We start from the raw sequence: 21,311 nt of genomic DNA on the forward strand, positions 1-21,311 counted from the left end.
TGTGCACTGAGGCCACATCAGACCTTTGAAGGCAAAACCTTTTTAAAAAATATATTTTTTCTGTTCGTAGTGGTGTAGGCGCCGAGCAGATTCAGTGCGTAGGAGGCTGGTCTCTCTGGACTAGCAGCTGTGCACTATACTTGGCACGTAGGCAACGCCTGCTCTGAAGTTATGCCAACTTGCAGTCAGTAGGTGAGTGCTGAAACCGGCATGTTGTGAATGTTTGATCAGGAGATATGCCACCTGGGTGTCATCCACAGGTGTGTACTGCAGCCCTGGCAATTTGAGGCTGCCTATTTATTTCATATCAGAGGGTGAACAGTACCCCTCGCATGCTAACAATGCTCCTCTGTGCCTTTCCCATCTGTCTGAGATGAACAGGTGGGCAGGGATCCACTAGGAACAGTTTCAAGAATACCTCTGCGATTCACAAAGGGTGTAAGTGTTAGTGAGTGGACAATGACTTCGATAGCAGGCCCCAGTAGTGCTAGAATAATTCTCATGTTTGGTGTGCTGCCATCGACATACCACAACAACTACAAGGTGATGGAGGGAATCCCTGAATTAATCTCAACCTTTGGCAGTTGCTCTAGGTCGCATTCACGTCCTTCGTTTTTTGCCCACCATGTCACTCTTAGACAAAAGCCTGTCATATGAAAAGCAGTACCAATGTTGTTCCTCATTGGAGCAGTCCGCCCGAAGTCGGACAAGGTCCCCGCCAGAAGGGCGCACAAGGAACTCCAGACTGGTTTCGATCTACTTAGGATTCATCAATGAGGTACAGCTTGAATCCTATGGCACAGTCAATTATGGGACCTACGACTGACCATACCCATCAACAGTTAAAGCGCCAACTGCAACAACAACAACATGATATATTGAATACTTAGATTAATTTGTGCCATTGACAATTGCTCGGGCTCCATTTCAATCAATCGTTTTTCTCTCATCATGCTAACCTAGACAAAGACTTGCACTATGCACTATGCACCTAAGTACTGAACCTACTACTCACGGGAACAGTCTTTCTGAACTGCCAGGCAAGGCCCCCTCAAGAACAGACCACAAACAATCCAAGAGCAGTTTGGACCTACTTGGGTGTCATCAGTGAGGTATAGGTTGACCTGCGTCAGGGCATACACCATTCCAGTCCATCATTTTTTACCCACCATGCTACTCAACAGCTCCCATCGCCTCCTGTGACTTGCATGTTTGCTACCAGGTTCACCAATCAGTTGCTCTTGTTCATCGCTCATTTACTCCGGTTATCAACTCCTTTACTCCCGTTAGATACTCCTTTATTCCTGTTAACCACACATCTACTCAGGTTAACCGCTGCTTTACTTAGTTCCACATTTCTGACTCCGGTTCGCCACTCCTCTCTTCTTGTTAAGCTAAAGTTGCAAATTTAACCTGTTATTATGCAGCCTTCTACATCCTCGGAACTCAGGAACTGTACCAGCAGCATTGCCCATCTTAGCGCTAAGTCTGGAGTTACATTAAAAGAAGCACAATATTTGTTAATGGTCAGTATTCTCCTTCATAGGAACGAGTGAACCATCCGGTTGGGAATTAACAGGCTTAGTCGCAGAACCGCACTCACGCCTCAGTAGCCGACTGTCAATCAGGGACTGCGTAGAAAGTCTACCGTTTCTCGTCTACTCTGGGACTGAAGCAGGTCCTCTTTATTGCTAAAGAGAGCATGCCAAGGTGGGGACCATGGGCTGGGTGGGCTTGGGAACAGAACTCCTTCTTGCCTCGTGATCATCGCCGTGCATAGAGTTTGATTATTAGACAGGTAGGCCCTCACTTCTTTAGAAGTAATGCACATTTTTTTCATATTATACCCTTTGTCCTACTGTTGCTTTTTGTGCAGGTTTTCTGTTCAAATATTTATTTTAAAATAACTTACAAATTATTTTTAAAAAGCCTGAGGAGAACAAAATAGTTTTTCAAGTAACGTGGAGCCCAGATCCCTTGTGCACGCTTGTGGTGCAAGGCAGCTCCTTGAATGGTTGTACTGTGTGTTGTGGCCTCTCCTTAACACTAAGGGTAACTGCTTTATATAGACGAGGGATTAGAGCATGGGTACTCACAAACATTTTACCAGGGGCCAAAATGAATGGTCTGTGGTGTGACCGAGGATAGCATTGATGCCAGCAGGGCGGGGGCAAGGGCATGGGGGTGGCAGGTGAGCACAGGGGTAAGAGTTTGATCCTATACTGCCCCCTAAATTAAGCCTGTAGTCTCTAGAAGAGTCCTTGATTTGACAATACTGTTCTATGCTGTATCTGAGCCGCTATCGCTCTACCGAAACCAGAGAGTAGCCCTCTCTGCCTGTTATTGCTACCTTTGGTGAATCAAGAGTACAAAGGAGGTTACTTGATTATTGATCTGGAATGAAATAGAATCTGATGCCTCACAATCACCTTCTCCTTTTAGTCTCCTATTTGTTGATACTCAGAGTACTTAGAAGCAGGGATCAATCCCAGCTTCCTCTCTTGACCAAACTGTGTAAACCTAGGCAATTGTTTTATTTCACTTTTCTTTTGTTTTTCTTCATTGTCATACTTGAGAGCACTCTGAAATATGAGTTTAGGATGTGGAGTGTACAAAACCTGTTGCTAACTATTATGTTACATGTATAATAATAACCTAGGCCACATAGAGGATGCACATGACAACTGACTTGTGTCTTGGCTCACTGATGGCATTATTGTCAGGGCAGTGAAGGCATGAATGTTTCCAAGTTCATGTTTGAAAACTATCACTTTAAAAAAATGCCTTTGAATACAGCAATAGTCATTTTTTTAATTTTGAAGAGCCTTCATAATTTTATGTTTGGTGCAAAATGTCTTTAGAATGAAGGTGTTTGCAAAGATAAGTAACGCAGGACCCGACTTTGTTAATTCTACTTATCCTTCAGTTCTTGTGTAAATAAATACTTACTGGTTTAAAGCTTTCTGAATGTTACTGCTACCTCAAATAAACAGCAGTACAGGGGGCCGCATTTAAAGGTCAGGAAGGCCACATGTGGCCCTCGGGCCGCACTTTGAGTATCCCTCAATTAGAGTGCAGTGCTAAATAGGAGGCACTTCAAGTACTTAAAGCATGTTAATTATCAAAAGTACACCGCGGATACGATATTTCTCTAAGCTGAGGACTTTAACCCTACCACCGGGATTTGTTGTGGGTGTATATTTCTCTATAAATTGTAGATGTCTTAGTTTCACTTTCTATGCATGATGAAAAACCTGCACTCTAGAGGAAGCCTAAAACCAGTTGTGGGACAGAATTGTAAACAGCAACGTAATTCATAAAGGAACTGACACTGGTCAGTAATTGCAGAGTGAAATCAAAGTAAAACTGGAGTAGGATGTGTGTTGTCAAGCGTCGGCACAAAAGGGATTAGAGTGGATGAGACAGGCAGGGCTCACCTGCGACAGTTTTCTCCCATGATCATTCACCTCCATATGGAGCAAAATGGCATTCGCCCCAAGTTCTGTGAAGGGTTCCTTCTCATTTTTTGGATTTCTTTTTTTTGCTTTTATCAATTGTTTTCTTTATTTATTGTGATGGCCCCAATATGGCTGTAAATGCTGGGTGTAATTTAAGGATGGGAAATAAACTCCAGTGCTGATGTACCGTCCCTTTGCTAAGGAAGACCATATGGAATGACCTCTATGGAGATATGGGAAAATGAACAACATGCTGGTGCCCTGAAAATGATGTAGGGTGGTGGCACAGTACATTGCAAAATATACATCTCTCCCACAACATCACATCAAAAGTCAGGCACACCACTGTCAAACCCTGACACTTGCCTGACTTTTCCCTGGTCCTACTGGCCATAGTTGCAAACCAGTCAAATTTTGTCTAAATTTCCCAGCCGATGCAGTGACACTAATTCACGAGCCAGGGGTCGTATTAAGCATTGGCATTGTTTGCGCCCAGCGCACCTTTTAAAAAGTGCCCTGGCCGCAAACAATGCCAATGCACCCCATTATTGTGAATGCCCTGCCTCCAGGGCAGCCCCGAACTCGCGCTGCCCCCAGTGCAGCGCATTCATGTGAAAACACGGAGAGGCCGCTCTGTGTTTTCACAGTGCAGGCGGCAGCCGCCTGTACTTTCAATGGAGTTTAGAGATCCCCTTGCAGGTGGGTGCAGTCAATGACTGCATCCGCCTGCAAGGGAATGTCTGGGAGGTCCATGGGACTCCCTGCAGAGGGCTACTTTATTGGGCCGCACTGACAGTTAGCCACCTATTAAATGGTGCACTGTCGGTGCGGCTTCTTTGCCTCTGCACTCGCATCTGTAATATGGCACGGGCGCAGAGTCAAGGGAATTCTATCATTTACATAGGGCACACCTCTATGCAGATGAGGGAACACCCTCTGAAGGTAGCACTGGTGCTTTAAGTGTGCCAGCGCTTTCTGTATTATAGAAGGGGACACATAAGTGTCTGCGCCCCCTTCTATAGTACCAAATCGCCCCAGGGCGCGCAAACTGGGCACAAATGTCCGTTGCGCCCCTGGGGCACCTTCTGTAGTACGGCTCCAGGAAGCCAAATCCTGGGGTTTTTCTACAATGTTCTGTTTTTTAGGTGTTTATCGCTTAGTTTCCGTCAATGCTTGACTTAGCTTGCCCTGGTCACTCTGAAGCCCAGGTGTCGGCAATCTTGCTGTTAGTGGTCACCGGAAACGTTCCTTCCGACGTCCTCCTCCTCAGAGCCAAAAGCAGTTCCAGGTACCCAAGGCCATGCTGTAGTGTTGTTACCATACCCTGATATAAGGGGAATCTTGTACCTAGTAGGCAGGTTGTAGAGTTTGGATGAAGGCTGGGCTGTGTTCCAACACCAGCTTCTCCACTAGACCAAATTCTGTGTACGATGATTAATTAATTTTTTTTTTTTACCCGAGTTCCCTTATCTCTGAAATCGAGAGTGCTTAGAAGTAAGTTATAAGTGTTTATTAAAAAAGGGCATTAATGCTATAAGCAAGTTACAAATAAATAAAACTAGCTTTGCAGCTGTGGGGAACGCAGCAGCTTCCCTCCTCGCCACATGTTCCCCACATTAAAACAAACCACCGCTGGTAACCATTCCGCCCTGCACTGTTTGATTTTTTTTTTCTTTTTTCTTTTTTTTTTTTATCCCTTCACAAGGTTGCAATTAGTTACCTCTAATGAGCCTTAACGAGCGCCCCCCACACCCGCCTTCCTGGCCTGGGACTGGCTAATTGACACGAGCAGCTGCGGTGTCTGAGCCCCTTTAAAATTCCTCCCATTTTTCACACGGCCGGCTCCAGCCGGCCCCCTCCCTCCCCCGCCTCCAGCAGCTGCGGCAGAGCACGCCCTGTCACCGAGAAAATGGCGGGCGGCAAGTACCCGGCCTTGCATTGATGGCTGACAGCTGTGTGGGCCAGGGCCCGCTAATAAATAGCAGCTTAACCTAGGGAGCCCAGAGCAAGACGAGGTCGGGCCTCGTTTAGCCCACCCCCAACCCCCTCGTGTGATTCAACCCCCCATTACCCCGTTTTATTTAACAAGGCGGGCCTGCAGCAATGCCCTGTTATTGCACTGAAAATAACCGGGGCCTGGCGTGTGTTGGTTTAAATCCCAGATTATCTCGGCCTCACCACGAGACCGGCGGCGCTGCACTGAAAGGACCACCAGTGGGGAGTCAGACACCCCACCCTCCCTTCTCGAATCAAGAGTGCCCCTTTGGCGTTGGGACACTAATACTTTCTATGGAAAACCTCCTTTTCCGGATGTCTCTCACACATCCCCGGGTGATAAGTAACATCTCATGGTGGAACCGTCAAGAATTAATACTACCCATAGCTGCAAAGTGCAAACCAGTTGCCTCTCGAATGAGGGTTAGACGAGACCAGATGTTTAAGAGGGTGATCCTATTAAAGTGACTGTAGAAAAGAAAACATTTTTGGAGGGTGAGGCGGGTTTTCTGAGCGGGTGAGGGAATGGAAGGTCTCTTGAGGCATGTCTCTTTTTAGGAGGATGTATACTATTGAAAAGAGGGTGGCTCTTGCCAAATAAGTGTAACTTTACTAATATGAGTACCCATGGCATTTCTGTCCATCCCATATGACTATACAGTTACATGGATTAAAGAACTTCCTGAAGCATGGCTTTCTATCTCAATGTGACCATGCGCGGAATGTATGTATGTATAGGCATTTATATAGCGCACTACTTACCCGTAGGGTCCCAAGGCGCTTCGACCGCTGCGAAACCCTTCCTGGCTTCCCTGAGAGATGGTCCCTTAATGGGTATCTCCAGTGTGAGACCAGGCATCCCCGGCGGTCTGGTGGGGCCGTTAGTGAAGATGAGGCAAGCTAATGCCCAGAGTTGCCGAGTGTGATCGCTGATCAGAGTGGGCACCGAGGCGAGAGAATTATCAAGTCCGCTGACCCTGGTCCAGAAACCTGCCGCGCCGGGAATCGAACCCTGGTCCCGGGCCGTCCTCTGCTCTCGGGTCTCTGCTCTCGGGTCTGCCGCCTCTAACCAGTGAGCCACACTGAATAAACAACGTCTCCAGAAATCGCTATAAATCCGTATTTGTGAATCGAATACATGCATGAAATACTAACATCTAAGCACTTCTCTTCTAACTACATCACCGCCTTATAAATAAAACCACTGAAATTACGACACTAACAGCTAGATTCATCAAATAAAAATGGGCTCGAAAAGGGCCAGATTCTGAGAATCTGGCCCTTTGCGAGCGCAATTTTTGCATTTGGGATTCATCATCCCAAATGCAGAAATCGCTAATTGCGAAATCGCTAAAGTGCGAGGAATTGCATTCAAGGAATCTCTATTTGAGATTCCTTAAATGCAATTCATTAACCATTTTCAAATTGCGAATTCGCTATTTTTGGACGCTATATACCGCGAAGTCAGATTTCATGGTAAATAGCGAAAACTTAGAAAAATGCACTTTAGTGCATTTTTCTAAGTTGGATGTTACACACACACATGTCCTTTGGACATGTGTGTGCGCAACATCAGTCTACATTGACATTTCAGGGTTGCTACAGGGTGTCCTTTGCACACCCCTGCACCCTTGAAATCGCATCCTTATTTGCGATTGGCAAATTGCTAATCACAAATAAGGAATAACCCCCCATTCATTCCTATGGGCCTTAGGCCCATAGGAATGAATGGGGAGTTATTCCTTATTTGCGATTAGCAATTTGCTAATCGCAAATAAGGAGGCTGTAGGAATCGCAATTTATTTTGCGATTTCTACATGAATCCCGATTTGCAAGTCCTTAATAGCGATTCCTTAATAATCGCTATTAAGGACTCGCAAATCGTGACATTGATGAATCAGGCCGTAAGTGGACCAAATTATGTGGAAAGCACCACTTGGAATTATGAGACTGGGAGGACCAAATTATGTGGAAAGCACCACTTGAAATTATGAGATGGGGCAGACCAAATTATGCGGAAAACACCACTGCCGCAGAATCGTATCATTCAAGTGGTCTTGGTTGAAATGGAGTACCAGCCATAGCCATCTGAACAAAGGGGCCTATAGTGCCTTGACAAGGCGCAACAGAAAGTGAGAATCACCCAATGATAAGTCAACCCACTCATCTATTGGATGGCTTACAATGAAGATACATCATTTACAGTGCGTGTGCCTGGCCAATTCTGCTCCTAAATTATTTTCCTAGTTCTGTCAGAAAAGGAGTTAGAGTGAACCTCCATCTTGTACGCATACCTATACTCTTGTGGGAGGTCATTTGTCTTGAACTGGCTACAATCATTTTAGTTTCAATAAAACAGTGTGCCCCTAGATATTCCAGTCCTATCTAACAGCATTGCTTGGAATAAATGCATATAATCGATAATAAAGCTAATAGGTGACTTACAGGGTATTCCTATTGTTTCGGTCTTATTTTATCAATGCATTGAAAGATTTCCTTTGATACTTAACACCCCGCATACCTCTGTCCCCTCTATCGCACCTCATTGGAAATGATACCCCAAATAATTTCTATCTCGCTCCATTAATCCATGGAATAAAATCAAGTAGTAAGTTACACCCCAGGTATTTCGATCCATGTGAAGTTATTGCATAGAATAATTTGTGTGTAATTAAGGAATGGCACGCTGTGTTTTATTTTCTGGTAAGACTCCATGAAATAACAACCATCCGTTGGTTTTCTTCTGTTTCCGTATAATATTGTGTCTGTAACTGAGCTTTCTTATTTTGAACAAAGAAGGAATTAATTGCTTGCCACCTGTGTGTTCACAAGGTGTCTTTGCATTTGTACATTGCTGGCATGCCCCCAATATGTATTCCACAAGTAATCATCTGCCCTTTCTCCACTCAGCATGTGACTGTCATCCAGTTGGCGCAGCTGGCAAGACATGCAATCAGACCACCGGCCAGTGTCCCTGCAAAGATGGCGTGACGGGACTGACCTGTAACCGCTGTGCCAAGGGCTACCAGCAAAGTCGGTCGCCTGTGGCCCCCTGCATCAGTGAGTTGTGTGCCCATGTGTTTGCATTTAAACTATAGTAGAGTTCTGTATTTGTGTTTGAGTAGTTGGGTTGATGCTCTCTGCCATCTGTGATAATTATACATATTTTGCTTGCTCTGTCTAGTATGTGTACATATATATATTTTTTTTTTCTTCTTTGTTTATTTGTTTTGTTGACGAAGTCCGTCCTGGCCGAAACGCGTTTGTCAAGCCAAGGAATAAGAATAAAGTAGTGTTTGATATTTAAGACCTCGAGTGAGCGCCACACTTTGTTGCTACAGAGCGTTTGGAGAAAAAAAATATATATACATATATAGTTAGTGCATTATTCCTGTCATGTGTTTTTCATGTAAAGCATTATTTTTCCTGTCTGTAGCATGTTTGTACTTTCAGTGTGCTATACTGTTTTGCTGCTGCTAGTTTCTTATTTCTGCCTGCTCTTTGTACTCGCCTGGATTTCCCACCTGACTGCCTGTATTTCTTTCCAGAGATACCAGCTATTATCACAACCCCCGTGGTCACCAGCACCGAGGAGCCAACAAGTAAGTCACTACTCCTGGTTGTAAGGGGCTTGCATGTGGAATTGTCTCGGTTCTGGCCCAAGGCACCTGTAGCATAGAAATGTTCCTCCCAGACTAGGCCTCCGAGAAGGAGACAGACCATCACCACCTTATTCGCCATCTCCAAACTTGGTCATGGAAAATGAACAATGGAAAAAATACAGAAAGAAATATTTGCAAATGAGGTTTTAAAGTCCCATTTATTTTTTGGAACCCACCCAGGGAAGTTGACAGAAAGTCTTAGTATGTATGCTTTTGCCTGAAGCGCCTCTTTTCCCCGCCAAGATTTCTTTGTCTGCGATCTAGTGTCGCTGCCAGCAGCCCTCACTCCAGAGCAGCCTTTCAGTTAAATACTGCTTTTTTCATTTTTTTAAAAAAAAAGCTTGTCTCAGAGGTTTAGTACATGTGAACATTAGAGACTTTGCAGCACTGCGGTGCCAAGACTGGGTAATGCACATCAGTTCCCCTTCTGCTATTCTAGAACTGGCACCCGCTCTGGGCTCTGTCAGGGCATCTCAATTCTGACGTTCAGCACACCTATTCATAGCTGGGTCTGCACACGCACCTCAGTTCTAAGCCCCCAGACTGTTTTCTGGAACCCGGCCACACAGTTCCAAGCAGTGTACCTTAAATGTAATTATGTGCCTGCGAAATTTCTCGTAATCATTCTCAATTCTAACCTGCAGCGCCTCATACCAGTCCAGTACAGGGCAGCACTATTAGTGCTCCACCAGGGTTCCTCCATCCGCGCCTCTGAACCCCCTTTCCCTTCGTTCATATGCCTTAAATATATAGAAATAGTTTCTTACATAGAACGATTTAAATATGTTGGTATGACCGCCCAAGCCGCCTGCTTTTCTTTTAGTACAAATAAAATGTTTGCTGGGAATATATCTCACAACCTATGATAGTCACAGAAATATGGATAAAGTGAAACTAACAGAAATCTGATTACTGTAGTCCCCTACTAGGGGCTTAATGTCATGTTCCTTCCCAATGAAGGGGTCTCTGCATTCCCAGCCACCCCAGCAGGTGGCGCACCAGGGAATGGTGCAAGCGGCTTGGCTGCTTGGGAGCACACTATTGCCGCAGTCCGAGCCTCCCGGCAGCAGAAGGTAGAATGGTACAGGGACCAAAACTGATCCAGAGTCCACAGTTAATGCTGTGCTAGCCCTCCCCTGCAGGGTGTACGATAGGGCAGTGTGCAAGACACCTGGATGTTCCACCACACACACTACTCCCACATACATTTCTCCCTCTCCATCGTGACCCGCAGGAGGCGCAACAAGAAGTGGTGCATGCGCTCTCTTGATTGCAGTTTACCGTTTCTGTAGACCCGGCCATGGCCAGCATCAGTAGCATAGCAAGGGTGCAGTAGACCCCAACTGCAATCGAAACAACGGGGTTGCACCCTCTGGCTTGGTAGTAAAAAAACTGCTTTAATTGAGGTGGGGTTGACGTCTCGCACCTCGAGGCCCCAGTGCCACTGCGCCATTGATAAGCACACCCCTGCCCAGCAAGAGTGCGGTTGGGTGTGGTGTGGGAGATCCAGCTAGAATTAAGTCATTGTTTGGTCGTGCCAGTATCCTCCAGCAGGAAGCACAGTAGAGCATGGTTTATGCATTTTGTGTTAAAGGTCAGGTTATCATTCCCAACTGTGTAAAACTACTGTAGATTGGGGGTCTGAAGGGATAGATTATAGACCTATAGGTGTACGTTCCCTCATACAAACTAAATACCAAATTGAACACCTATAGTCTCAGACATACCTGCATACCTCACTAGATCCATCATCTCACATATGGGATTACCATCCTGTCCCTTACCTGACAAAACATCTCTGAGCTCCTTCTTTAAACACGGAAGTAGTAGCTCCCAGTGGTGACTAGGTTTTCCACACTGGTAAGGAGGACCCATATGATGAAGCATGTCACCTTCGGGTGAGTGAGGGTTCTTATCCTTAACCCTTTCGATGCTGATGACGAGCTGGGCTCGTCATGGTGCACAGTGGTCGTGTGCTGATGACGAGCCCAGCTCGTCATAAAATAAGGAAAATAGCAATTTCCAGCACAGGAGGGGAATTGCCTTAGCAGCGAAGGTGTTAAGGGATGTCTCCCCTAGTCACTTTTCACTTGTAGTATTACGTTTGAGAGAGACACTACGTATTTGCTTACACACACATGTCTGAGACGATAGGTGTTCAATTTGGTAATTAGTATCATTCCCAACTCCCAGTCTACCCACAAACACGTTGTTTCGGATGGTGGGTGTAGGCGAAGTAGAAACATCTGGAGCACATGTATCTCTCTGCAGTAGTACCAGAACAGTGGGCAGTGATGCGCCAATCCATTGCAGGCTGACGCAGCTGGGCAGAGCCAGCCGCTCTGTCAAGAGTACAGCCATGGACAGGGCTTTGGCGTTTGCGATTCCTCCTGCACTCACACATAGGTCCTAACAGGCTCTCAGCTGTGCCCGGAGGTGGGTGGAGACTAGTACACATCCTAGTTAAAATTTCTGCGGTAAAATACCTAAACGATGAGGGTGACAATCCAAGAAATATACAGAAACGACAATCTTAAAGTAACACCAAACTAGTACATCAAACTACACTCAGAATATGTATTTCCAACATTCCTTTAGGTTTAGGAAACCAAGCAAATGAAAAATGTAAGGTTCTTTGCCCGGCACCCTGCAGCTCCATTGGTGTCTAGTTGTAGTCTCCCTGTCCCTAGCTCATACATATCGTCAGAATCCGTTTTGATGCCTGGGTCTTTCAGGTCTCTCACAACTTGGTCCAAGACCCCTTTGCTGGTGTTCTTCCCCCAGGAGCACCCAAGCACTTGACCCATTCAATTACAACCGGTTTCTAGAGACCACTCTAAAAAGTTCCAAAGTGTACTGTATCAATGTTCTTCTAAGTAAATGATTAGATCGGCAGACCCTGATGCAGAGGTCTAGCCCAAGACCAGGGTTCAATTCCCCGCCTCGGCGGGTCTTGGGCTCAAAATTCCACGGACCTGATCATTCTCGCCTCGGTGCCTATTCCAATCATGGAGTCCCACTCTGCAACTCTGGGCAATAGCTTGCTTAATCTCCACAGCGGCCCCCACAACGCTAAGGATGCCTGGCCTTCACCCTGGAGGTGCCCAGGAGTAGACGCCTCACAGGGAAAGCCAGGATGGGTTCCACAGCGGTACTCGTACAAGCGCCTTGGGACCCTTGCGGGTGAGTAGTGCGCTATACAAGTATCAATTTACATTTACAAAGTAGAAGGCAACTTTCAGAGGGTGACTGGGTGATTCTAGCAGGATTTACAGTTCAGATGCCAATCAATCAGCCCCGTCTGCAACTCACTCAAGCTGCCGTAATAGGAAACTAGTGCCTCTGTCTGTTCTAGCTCTGTTGTTCATTTCAGTTGACTGCTGCTGGGGTCTGACTTACTTGGCTCCAGTCGATCCTCTTTCCTTTCTTGTGCATTCGTAGGCTTTACCTCCTGCTGAAAATGTATGTAAAAACTGAAAATATATGCCAAGTTTACAATGTCCAACCGTTTTGTGAAGTTCTGAAAATAGTCAAAGTCTAAGGTGAAGACATCTGCTTGTTTTTTTCCCTTTTGTGTTTGCCCTGCAGATTGGGACTGTCCCTTGCAATGGGTCCCTGTCCCATTCCTGTCCTGCCGCAACACATCTCCAAATTTAGTTCTGTACTTTGGGGGTTGACCCTGCTAATGGAAACTACCCAGCATTCCCTGGGATCTAAAACTACTGATGTGGCGGACCTCTAACATTTTCCCAAGGATCTGCATGACAGAAAGGGGTTTTCAGCAGGCCAGGGTCGAGCAATGGCTGACCCTTGTAGAAGTTATCTGTTTCCAGCTGTGGCTGGACTTTGATCCTTGGATGGGCAGTGGCGAGACTGTCTCAGTGGGCCCAGTTGTGGATTCAACCCATTGCTTATTGTGCGATGCCCTAATTGTGATGTCTATCTGAGACAGAGCTCAGACGAATACCATGGACTGGGATGTGGCCCTGAGTAACGACCACTTGAAATTATTGAAAAAATTCCACTTTTCAGTTTTTTTTCCTTTTTTTATTTTCCTGGGAGTTTTATAGCTAGCCCTCTGCATGGCAGGTGTTAGGGCGTGTAGCCGGTCCTGTGATTTGAGCGCTTACTCCATTCAGAATACCCTAGAAGTGGCTATCAGTCCCCAGCCAGGATCTGAGTTAAGTGTGCCACATGGCCACAACATGTCCTGGCCACAGTAGTATCCCGGGCTTCTAGAAACTCTTGCAGCAGGCACTGCCTAGAAGTTACTGGGCTTTTGAACTTAACCTGGGCCTACAGCGGTAACTTGTTGCCTCGTCTACACTGCATAGTTTGACATTTACCTTGTTAGCTTCACTTTGTCACGTACCTTTACCGAAACACCATTACCTCGTCAATATGGTTATCTGGTCATTACGGTTACCTTGACTGAAATAAGTAAAATAAGGGGAAGGAATAGATTTAGAGCTAGAGTGAGTTTAAGGCAGGGTTAGAGGAAGTGATAAAGGACGGTCAAAGGTCAGTATAAGGTTTGACCCATGGTACAGGTAAAAGAAGGAATAGGTGTAAGTTTAGGGTAGGTTAAAGGAAAAACGAAGTTAGTGGGGAGGTTTAGGTTTTGTGTCGGAGTAAGGGTAAAGGATAGGGTTAATGTATGGTTTAGGTTACGGTAACAAGAAGATATAGGTTTAGAATTGGGGAGGAGTAAGAGAAAGGAAAGATTTGGGTTTAGTGTTAGGGTAAGGGAAAGGTTAGGTTTAGGTTAAGTGTAAATAAAATAGGTAAATTAAGGGTCAGTGATAAAGTTATTCGTAGGGGAATTGGGCGCGATAAAGGAGATAACTCCGTAATGGTGAAAAGGTAATCGTATTTTGGGGGGAATTAAACTGCTGACAAGGTAGTGGCAAACAAGGCCACAGTGAAGAGGATAACAAGGTAACAGTAGAGCCAAGCCGGGGCGTACATTAAGAACTAGAACCGCACACCCAGAGCTTGAGCACCGGGCGTGACAGTGCCTGGCTCTTAATGCAGGCCCCGGCTCGGTACTGCAGTACAATCTGCCTTTGTGGTTGCTAGATTTTTTAAATGTTGCTGTATTTTATTCTGCTTCGCTTTTTTATTTCATTAGAGAGCTCCCCTCTCAACGCTGCCCCCCTCTCTCCTGGGTGGAGGCCACATTTCCAGCCTTAGACATTTTACGCTGCATTTCTGTGGCTTTTTACATTTTTCCCGGCTGTCTGCATTTTTTAAATATAATTTTCTTCCTTATTATTATTCACGGTCGTCTTTGAAACAGGGCGTTCGAGCGCCAGGGCCCTCCATCGCTCACCACACATACTCCGCGTGTAGACAGGCAGCACTCTCACTCCATTTCCAGCAAGGAGAACATGTTTTCTCTTTGGGTCACCAGTAATCTTCATCTGCTCTCCACACAGACAAGAAACGACCTCTTTGTGGACAGTCTGTGCTCTTGAACTAATTCCTTTAAGCACAGGGCTTGGTTTTGGTTTCAGTTTCCTGGAAGGCTGCACTTTTGCATCAATCTCGTGCACACTCACAAAATGACTTGTTTCTGGACACTGATACTGATTACTGTTTCCAGGACCATTCCCCACTCAATCAATCAGTCAGGGAATTGTAAGCGCGCTACTCACCCGTGAGGGTCTCATGCCGCGGGGGGTCCACAGATCTGTTTAGCCGAAGAGCCAGGTCTTGAGGGTCTTCCTGAAGGTGTTCTGGGAGGGGGCGCGTCTGCCGGTAGCTCGTTCCAGGTCTTGGCTGCAATGTGAGAGAAGGATCTACCGCCTGCTCTGGCTCTGTGGATGCATGGGGTTTCGGCCAGTGCGAGGTTGGAAGATCAGAGGTTTCTTTTGGGTACATGGAAGTTGATTCTGTTGTTGATGTATTTGGGTCTGTTGTTGTGTAGGCATTTGTAGGTGTGAGTGAGGATTTTGAAAGTGACTCTTTTCTCCCCGGGAAGCCAGTGGAGAGTTCGTAGGTGTTGACTGATGTGTTCGTGCCAGTGGATGCCGAGGACGAGTCTGGCGGCGGTGTTCTGTAATGCCTGGAGTTTGCAGAGTAGGGACTTGTTGATGCCAGCGTAGAGTGCGTTTCCATAGTCCAGTCTGCTGGTGATGAGTGCATAGTGACTGTGTACCTTGACTCAGGGGGATCCACTTGAAGGTCTTGTGGAAGATGCGGAGGGTGTTGAAGCAGCTGGAGGTGACGGCGTTGACCTGTTGGTTCATGGTGAGTGATGAGTCAAGTGCAATGCCGAGGTTCTTAGCTTGGTCTGAGGGGGATAGGTGGGCTTCCGAGGGCGGTCGGCCACTAGGTGCTGTCCCATGCAGAAGGGGTGGTACAGAGGACGAGAACTTCTGTCTTCTTGGCGTTGAGCTTCAGGCAGCTGTTGGTCATCCAGACTGTGACATCTTGCCTTCCATTCTGGAAGTTGAGTTTGGCAGTGGTGGGTTCTTTGGTCAGGGAGAGGATGAGCTGGGTGTCGTCGGCGTAGGATACGATGTTGAAGCCACGTTTTTGCTCAATTCCACACACACACACATAGATTGTTTTATTAAATAAAGGCAGTACACTTCCAGTTTCATTGCACACGCGCACACACAAATGGCCCTTGCTACTGCCAGCTCTCTTCCGTCATGCCAAGCACACACAGTGGTTCACCACTGTCTTGCATAAGTCTCTATAAATACAAAAACTCATTTTCTTTTTAGCTCGCTGCCTGTCTGGTATGCAAAAGACATCTTGGGGACTTTCAAAAAGTTGACCTAGGAATGGATCCCACCTGTGGCTCGCTATTGACTTGGTAACTCCCGTTTTCTGGCTTCCGATTTGCTGGCTTTATTTGATTTAGGCTGTGCAGAGTTCGTACCTCCCCATGCTAAAGCCGCTTTTACAGTATTCTACCACAAACTCGTTTTATGTAATAAAACAGGCCTTTGAATCTTGTTCTTATCTTGCCACATTTGCGGTGCATTCAAAAAACGGAGGTCAAATGTCAAGCTGTGTTTGTGTGGTAGCCTGGTGTCTTATTTTTGCTTTCTGCTGACTTGAAAGTGAGAGCGTTAGTAGGAAAGAGGAATGCAGCGTGCTCTCTCCAAGAAGCCTGCTTGTGCCCTTTTAAAATTTTTATTTTAGACATAGCCATCTCAAAAGTTATCTCGTTCTTCATTGGACAAAACATTTGCTTAATATTTGCAAAATTCCTCTTCTTTGGTGAGTCCATTATATTTGGGGAACCACCGTTTTGGGAACAAGGTACAAAACTGCATTTCAGTCTCAGCGTCATCCTGACATATGGTGATCTTGAGAAATTTACACTGTTTATGGGCGATTCACTGTCAAGCACAGGTTAAGGTACTTTCACGGGAAAGAGCCAGCCACAATGTAACACAATTTAACAATGCTTGGTTTTAAATTTGATGTGTAAAGTATATGCTTTATTAAGGACATCTGTAGCAACTCGTTTTGGAGAGTTGGATAAGTTTAAAGGCACTTTTTATAAAAGCTTTGGTGTTTGTTAAGCTGCACATTCATTGTGTATTTCCTCTCTAACTGTGCCTTTTTTTGGAACACATACATTACTGGACATAAAGAATGTCCTCATTTGCCGTTGCCGGGACTAGGGTCGTGATTTCAAAGGTGTAGCAGGCGCAGTGGCACAGGGGCCAAAAGTCTTTGGAAAGCCACTGTACACAGATTATTGTGATATTTTATTCTTAAACAATCAGTCGCAAGTGCAGTTACCTTGCAGGCACTAGGGTCATGATTTCAATGGTGCAACAGGTGCAGTAGCGCAGGGGCCAAAAGGTCTAGGAAACCCACTGAACACCAATTATTGCTACATGTTACTACTAAACAAGCAGTCACAAGTGCAGTTGCCTTGCAGGCACTAGGGTCATGATTTCAATGGTGCAACAGGTGCAGTAGCGCAGGGGCCAAAAGGTCTAGGAAACCCACTGAACACCAATTATTGCTACATGTTACTACTAAACAAGCAGTCACAAGTGCAGTTGCCTTGCAGGCACTAGGGTCATGATTTGAATGGTGCAGCAAGTGTACTTGCACGGGGCCAAAGGTCTACGAAACCCTTTGATTATTCTACATGTTTTTACTTAACAAGCAGTCACAATTGCTGTTACCTTGCAGGCGCCAGGGTAAAGATTTGAATGGTGCAGCAGGTGCTGTGGCACAGCAGCCAAAAGCTTTTGTAAACATTGCACCCAAAGTAACACCTAAAGCATAACTGTAATAAAAGCTGTAACCTATTGAACTTTCCTCTCTACCTAAAGCTGTAACCTATTGAACTTTCCTGCCTACCTACAACCTATGTTGCATTCAGCACATGTATGTGGCCCATTTCCACAGTTTTTGGATGGCCCTAAAAAGCTTCTGAATCTGGAGACAATAAAACCTTGGCAAGGACATTCCCCATACTGTAACATTAGCACTATATAAATACTTATAACTTTACCATATGGCATTCCATACCTAGAATTGGCAAAGCCAATTGGTTTCGTCAATGAGAGATGTATAGGCTTTTTCAATGTTTTTAGCCATATTATACAGCAGTGCAGACCATGCTGGCTGTGTCATACAGTTTTTTTTACATTACTTTCAGCCATTTGCAACATAGCTAAAAAACATTAGGAAAGCCAATAAATCTCACATAGGCACAACATATTGGCTTTGCCAATGTTTCTTCTAGCCAGCCAGGGCTCTTGCACCATTATCACATGCGCATTGATGGTGTCTGTTTCTGGACATATACCAAAAACAAGAGGGAATGATAGGAAATGTTAGGTTAATCTTCCACTTTAAGCCTAATTTCACAAAAAAAGGAACCTAGCTAAGTCCAGAATGTTAACACTCCACTGGAAAAAACAAAAGTTTTCTTGTGAAACCCTCATTCACCAGGGTTACTCCTTGTTGTCATCATTGGGTCCATCTCGTTCCACTACGGAACTAATCATGCTTCGACCTACGAACTATGTGGGAGCGCTTCCTTTAGCGGTATAATGATAAAGAAGATGTAGTTAAATAAGAGTGGGGAGGTTGAGTGTTGGGTGAAGTCTAAAAATTCCTGGCTAGTGGGTATTACCTTTTTATTCTGGCCTCTAGTTTGTATGTTTAGAAAGGAGAAAGTAGGAGAGGAGAAATTATGAGTCTGCTCTCTTGCAAGGTCAACATGTTTCAATCTGTGCCCCTATCAACTTTTCACCAGGACCTAGGGAAACTAACTCCCGAGGCCCACTACTGCTTTTTTTACTATATGCTCACAACTTGCATGCTTAATTAAATAAATCAAATTACCACCTAATTGTTTATTGACCTGTTCGGCAATTATTCAATAAATCTGTGAAAATAAAATTAAAGTGGAGAGATAAAAGACACAGCCTTCTGGCTGTACGTTCATACCTTCCTCTGTTTTCAACATTATCAACATTATTTTTATACTTCTGCACCTCCAAGTGAAGAGACTTGAAACATTCGGTTATGTGAACAGATCTAGTGTGGCTTCCCAAAGGAGCTTCATAAAAAAGCCAAACACTCTGTGGTCAAAGAGGTTATTTCAGAATAGTGCGCAACTTTTAAAAATAAAAAACACTCAGTAAAACACATCACATCCATATAAGACGCCAGGATAATGCCTTTTTTTTATTTCCTCTGGGGGAGAGGGGAACTTGTAGTCACACTCTGTAAAGAATATTCACAGTTAAAATCAGGAAAATGATTGCGCCTGTTTAAAAAACCAGCAATTAATCAGGGGTCGCGATTACCACTCCAAATTTCTAGGAACGGCCAATATGTAGCACCACCTTTAACATAGCATCGAACATGGTGACAAAAATCATCAATAAACAATGGCATATTCTGAATAGTGGGTCCCTTTCAATACCACGGCCCATGTTCTCCAACAAACGAGAAAAAAGCCTCAAAGACATGTAATGTAATGTATGTGTCTTGTAAAGCGTACTGCTGCCCTGAGGCGTCGTGGAGCTGTAGACCGCTGGGGAACCCGTCCATGCTATCCCTGTGAGATGGTCCCTACTGGGTATCTCCAAGGTGAAACCAGGCATCCCCGGCGAATGTGGGGGGCCGTTGTAGAGATGCCGAGTGTGTTCCCTGGTTAGAGTAGGCACAGAGGCGAGAATTATCGAGTCCGCTGACCCTGGTCCATGACCCTGCCGCGTCGGGAATTGAACCCTGGTTCCGGGCCGTTCTCTGCTTCCGGGTCTGCCGCCTCTAACCAGTGAGCCACACCACTCCACTAAGTGATGTTAGTACACACACATCCCAGAAAAAGACAGAGTGGCATTACATCTTAACAGAGTATTATAACACCTGTCATGGGTCATTACCCATGTCACAGCTGCAGTGTCCGCTATCTGACAAAACCGACACAAACAGTCTTTTTCAATAACCATATTACCTGGCATTTGAAAAACCTCACCAACTGCAACACTCCAAGGGTAGTATACCTGGCAACTTGCCTGTGTAACCTACACTATGCAGGTATGACAACCAGAAAGATAAAAAGAATATGCGAACATCGCAGCAATTTAAGGTGTGGCCGTGCAACCACTAAGAGGTCAACCCAAAACATAGAGAAGAAACGCACAGCACGGGATTACCAGTGGATCATCCTTGGACACATAAACAACGTGGTGGATTCAGACTCAAGAGTGTTTGAAAGGGAACAGCTTTGGGTCTTTAGACTCAAGACTCCTACAGATTGCTTAAGCGATAATATTCTGTGGTGCCAATTCACCAGATAAACACAAAACCTTGGGATAACGCAATCCATGTGCCACTCGCATGCACCGCAGGGCTTCTTGTAGACTTTTGTTTACGTACCAGTACATCTAAGTTATAATTATCCTTATTATTTTCCAACCTCATCCCCATGACATCATTGTATTCTCATACCCTTTTATAATTATGTCCCATAACATCTTGGAATTAAGTCGCTTTACCTTTGAGTACCACCCTGATAGACCAATATTAGTGTGACAGCAATAGCCATTTTTCTTACCAACTGACTCATTCCCCTTTTGTAAACTGTTAGCTACAGATATGAGTTCCCCCATCTATGTCAGGATATCATCCTTTTTATATCCCTTGTATACCCCTCAATAACACAGAAAAAAGAAGGAACTCTTTGTTTCCAAAATTTGGGGGATTCGAGTAAAAGCTCCTGATTTAGTTGAACAGCGTCTACCGCTCGAGAAAGATGCACCAACATAGGTTGGTATGCAGAGGTAGAACTTTTGCCGCATGGCAAAAAAAAAAACATTGGCAAAGCCAAAACGTTCAAAAGGTGAGACCTCTTGGCTTTGCCAGTGCTTGTTCCTGAGAGGCGCTACTCTTACATCATCACTCTCACACAGAACGAGGCCAGTTGCTGACAGGCTCTTCTCTTGCACCATTCCCCTGACAGGCTTTGGGACAGCCTCCCCTTGCGGTGCTGGCAGTGCCTCGGCTCAGGCCTCCTGTTTTCCTTTAGTATCGGAGACACGAGGGCGCGGATCTAAAAGGATTTGTTTGCTCTAATTTTCTGGCAGGGAGTTTTGTGGGAAATCCACCCGGGCTGCCTCCCAGCCCACTCTCAAACAGAAGCTCACAGCATCAAGAGCAACAGAGGCCCACTAAAGGACATTGAAATCCGGGAACAAAACCCCCCTTTTTTTTTGTTTAAAGTGGGGCCTATTAGTCAGAGTGCCTAGAAGTGGCCCAGTGGGCACGCAGGATGTTGTTTTGTGTATTAATGGCAGCAAAATATCAAATATTACAGCGGCCACCAATGGATCATGCCACAAACGTCTGATACAGCAGGCTTATACTGTCAGATACATTGGCATGAATTAACCAATTGTTATACGTTAAGCGATATTATCCCGCCCTATCATACATGGCCATGCATTATAAAGATGCATCATGCACTATCAGCGTCACACTTGTGGAAGAAGTAAGATGCAACAAAAATGGCACACATTTTCAAGTCCGACCTGCGGTATCATGCATTATTAGGTGTTCTGACTAAGTCACAGCATTTGCAATGCGCTTCCTATCCTGCGGGGTCTCATGCCGGTGACTCAAACGCTTACACCTAAATAGGGTAAGTCTTCACAGGTGTTCTGAGTAGGGCCGGACTGGCTGTAGTGGGTATCAGGTG

At 45.3% G+C, this 21,311-nt stretch overlaps 1 protein-coding gene across 1 annotated transcript in view; it reads left to right on the forward strand.

The window, feature by feature from the left end:
• Positions 1–21,311, forward strand: part of LOC147685369 (netrin-3) — a 197,818-nt gene that overhangs the window by 155,872 nt on the left and 20,635 nt on the right. Inside the window, exons 4-5 of the mRNA XM_086941291.1 lie at positions 8,364–8,513; positions 9,002–9,055. Coding sequence (XP_086797417.1) covers positions 8,364–8,513; positions 9,002–9,055 — 204 coding nt within the window. The remainder of the gene's footprint in view (positions 1–8,363; positions 8,514–9,001; positions 9,056–21,311) is intronic.

This window comes from Lissotriton vulgaris, chromosome 10 (genome assembly GCF_964263255.1).
Source record: "Lissotriton vulgaris chromosome 10, aLisVul1.2, whole genome shotgun sequence".
In the NCBI taxonomy this organism is placed as follows: Eukaryota; Metazoa; Chordata; class Amphibia; order Caudata; family Salamandridae; genus Lissotriton; species Lissotriton vulgaris.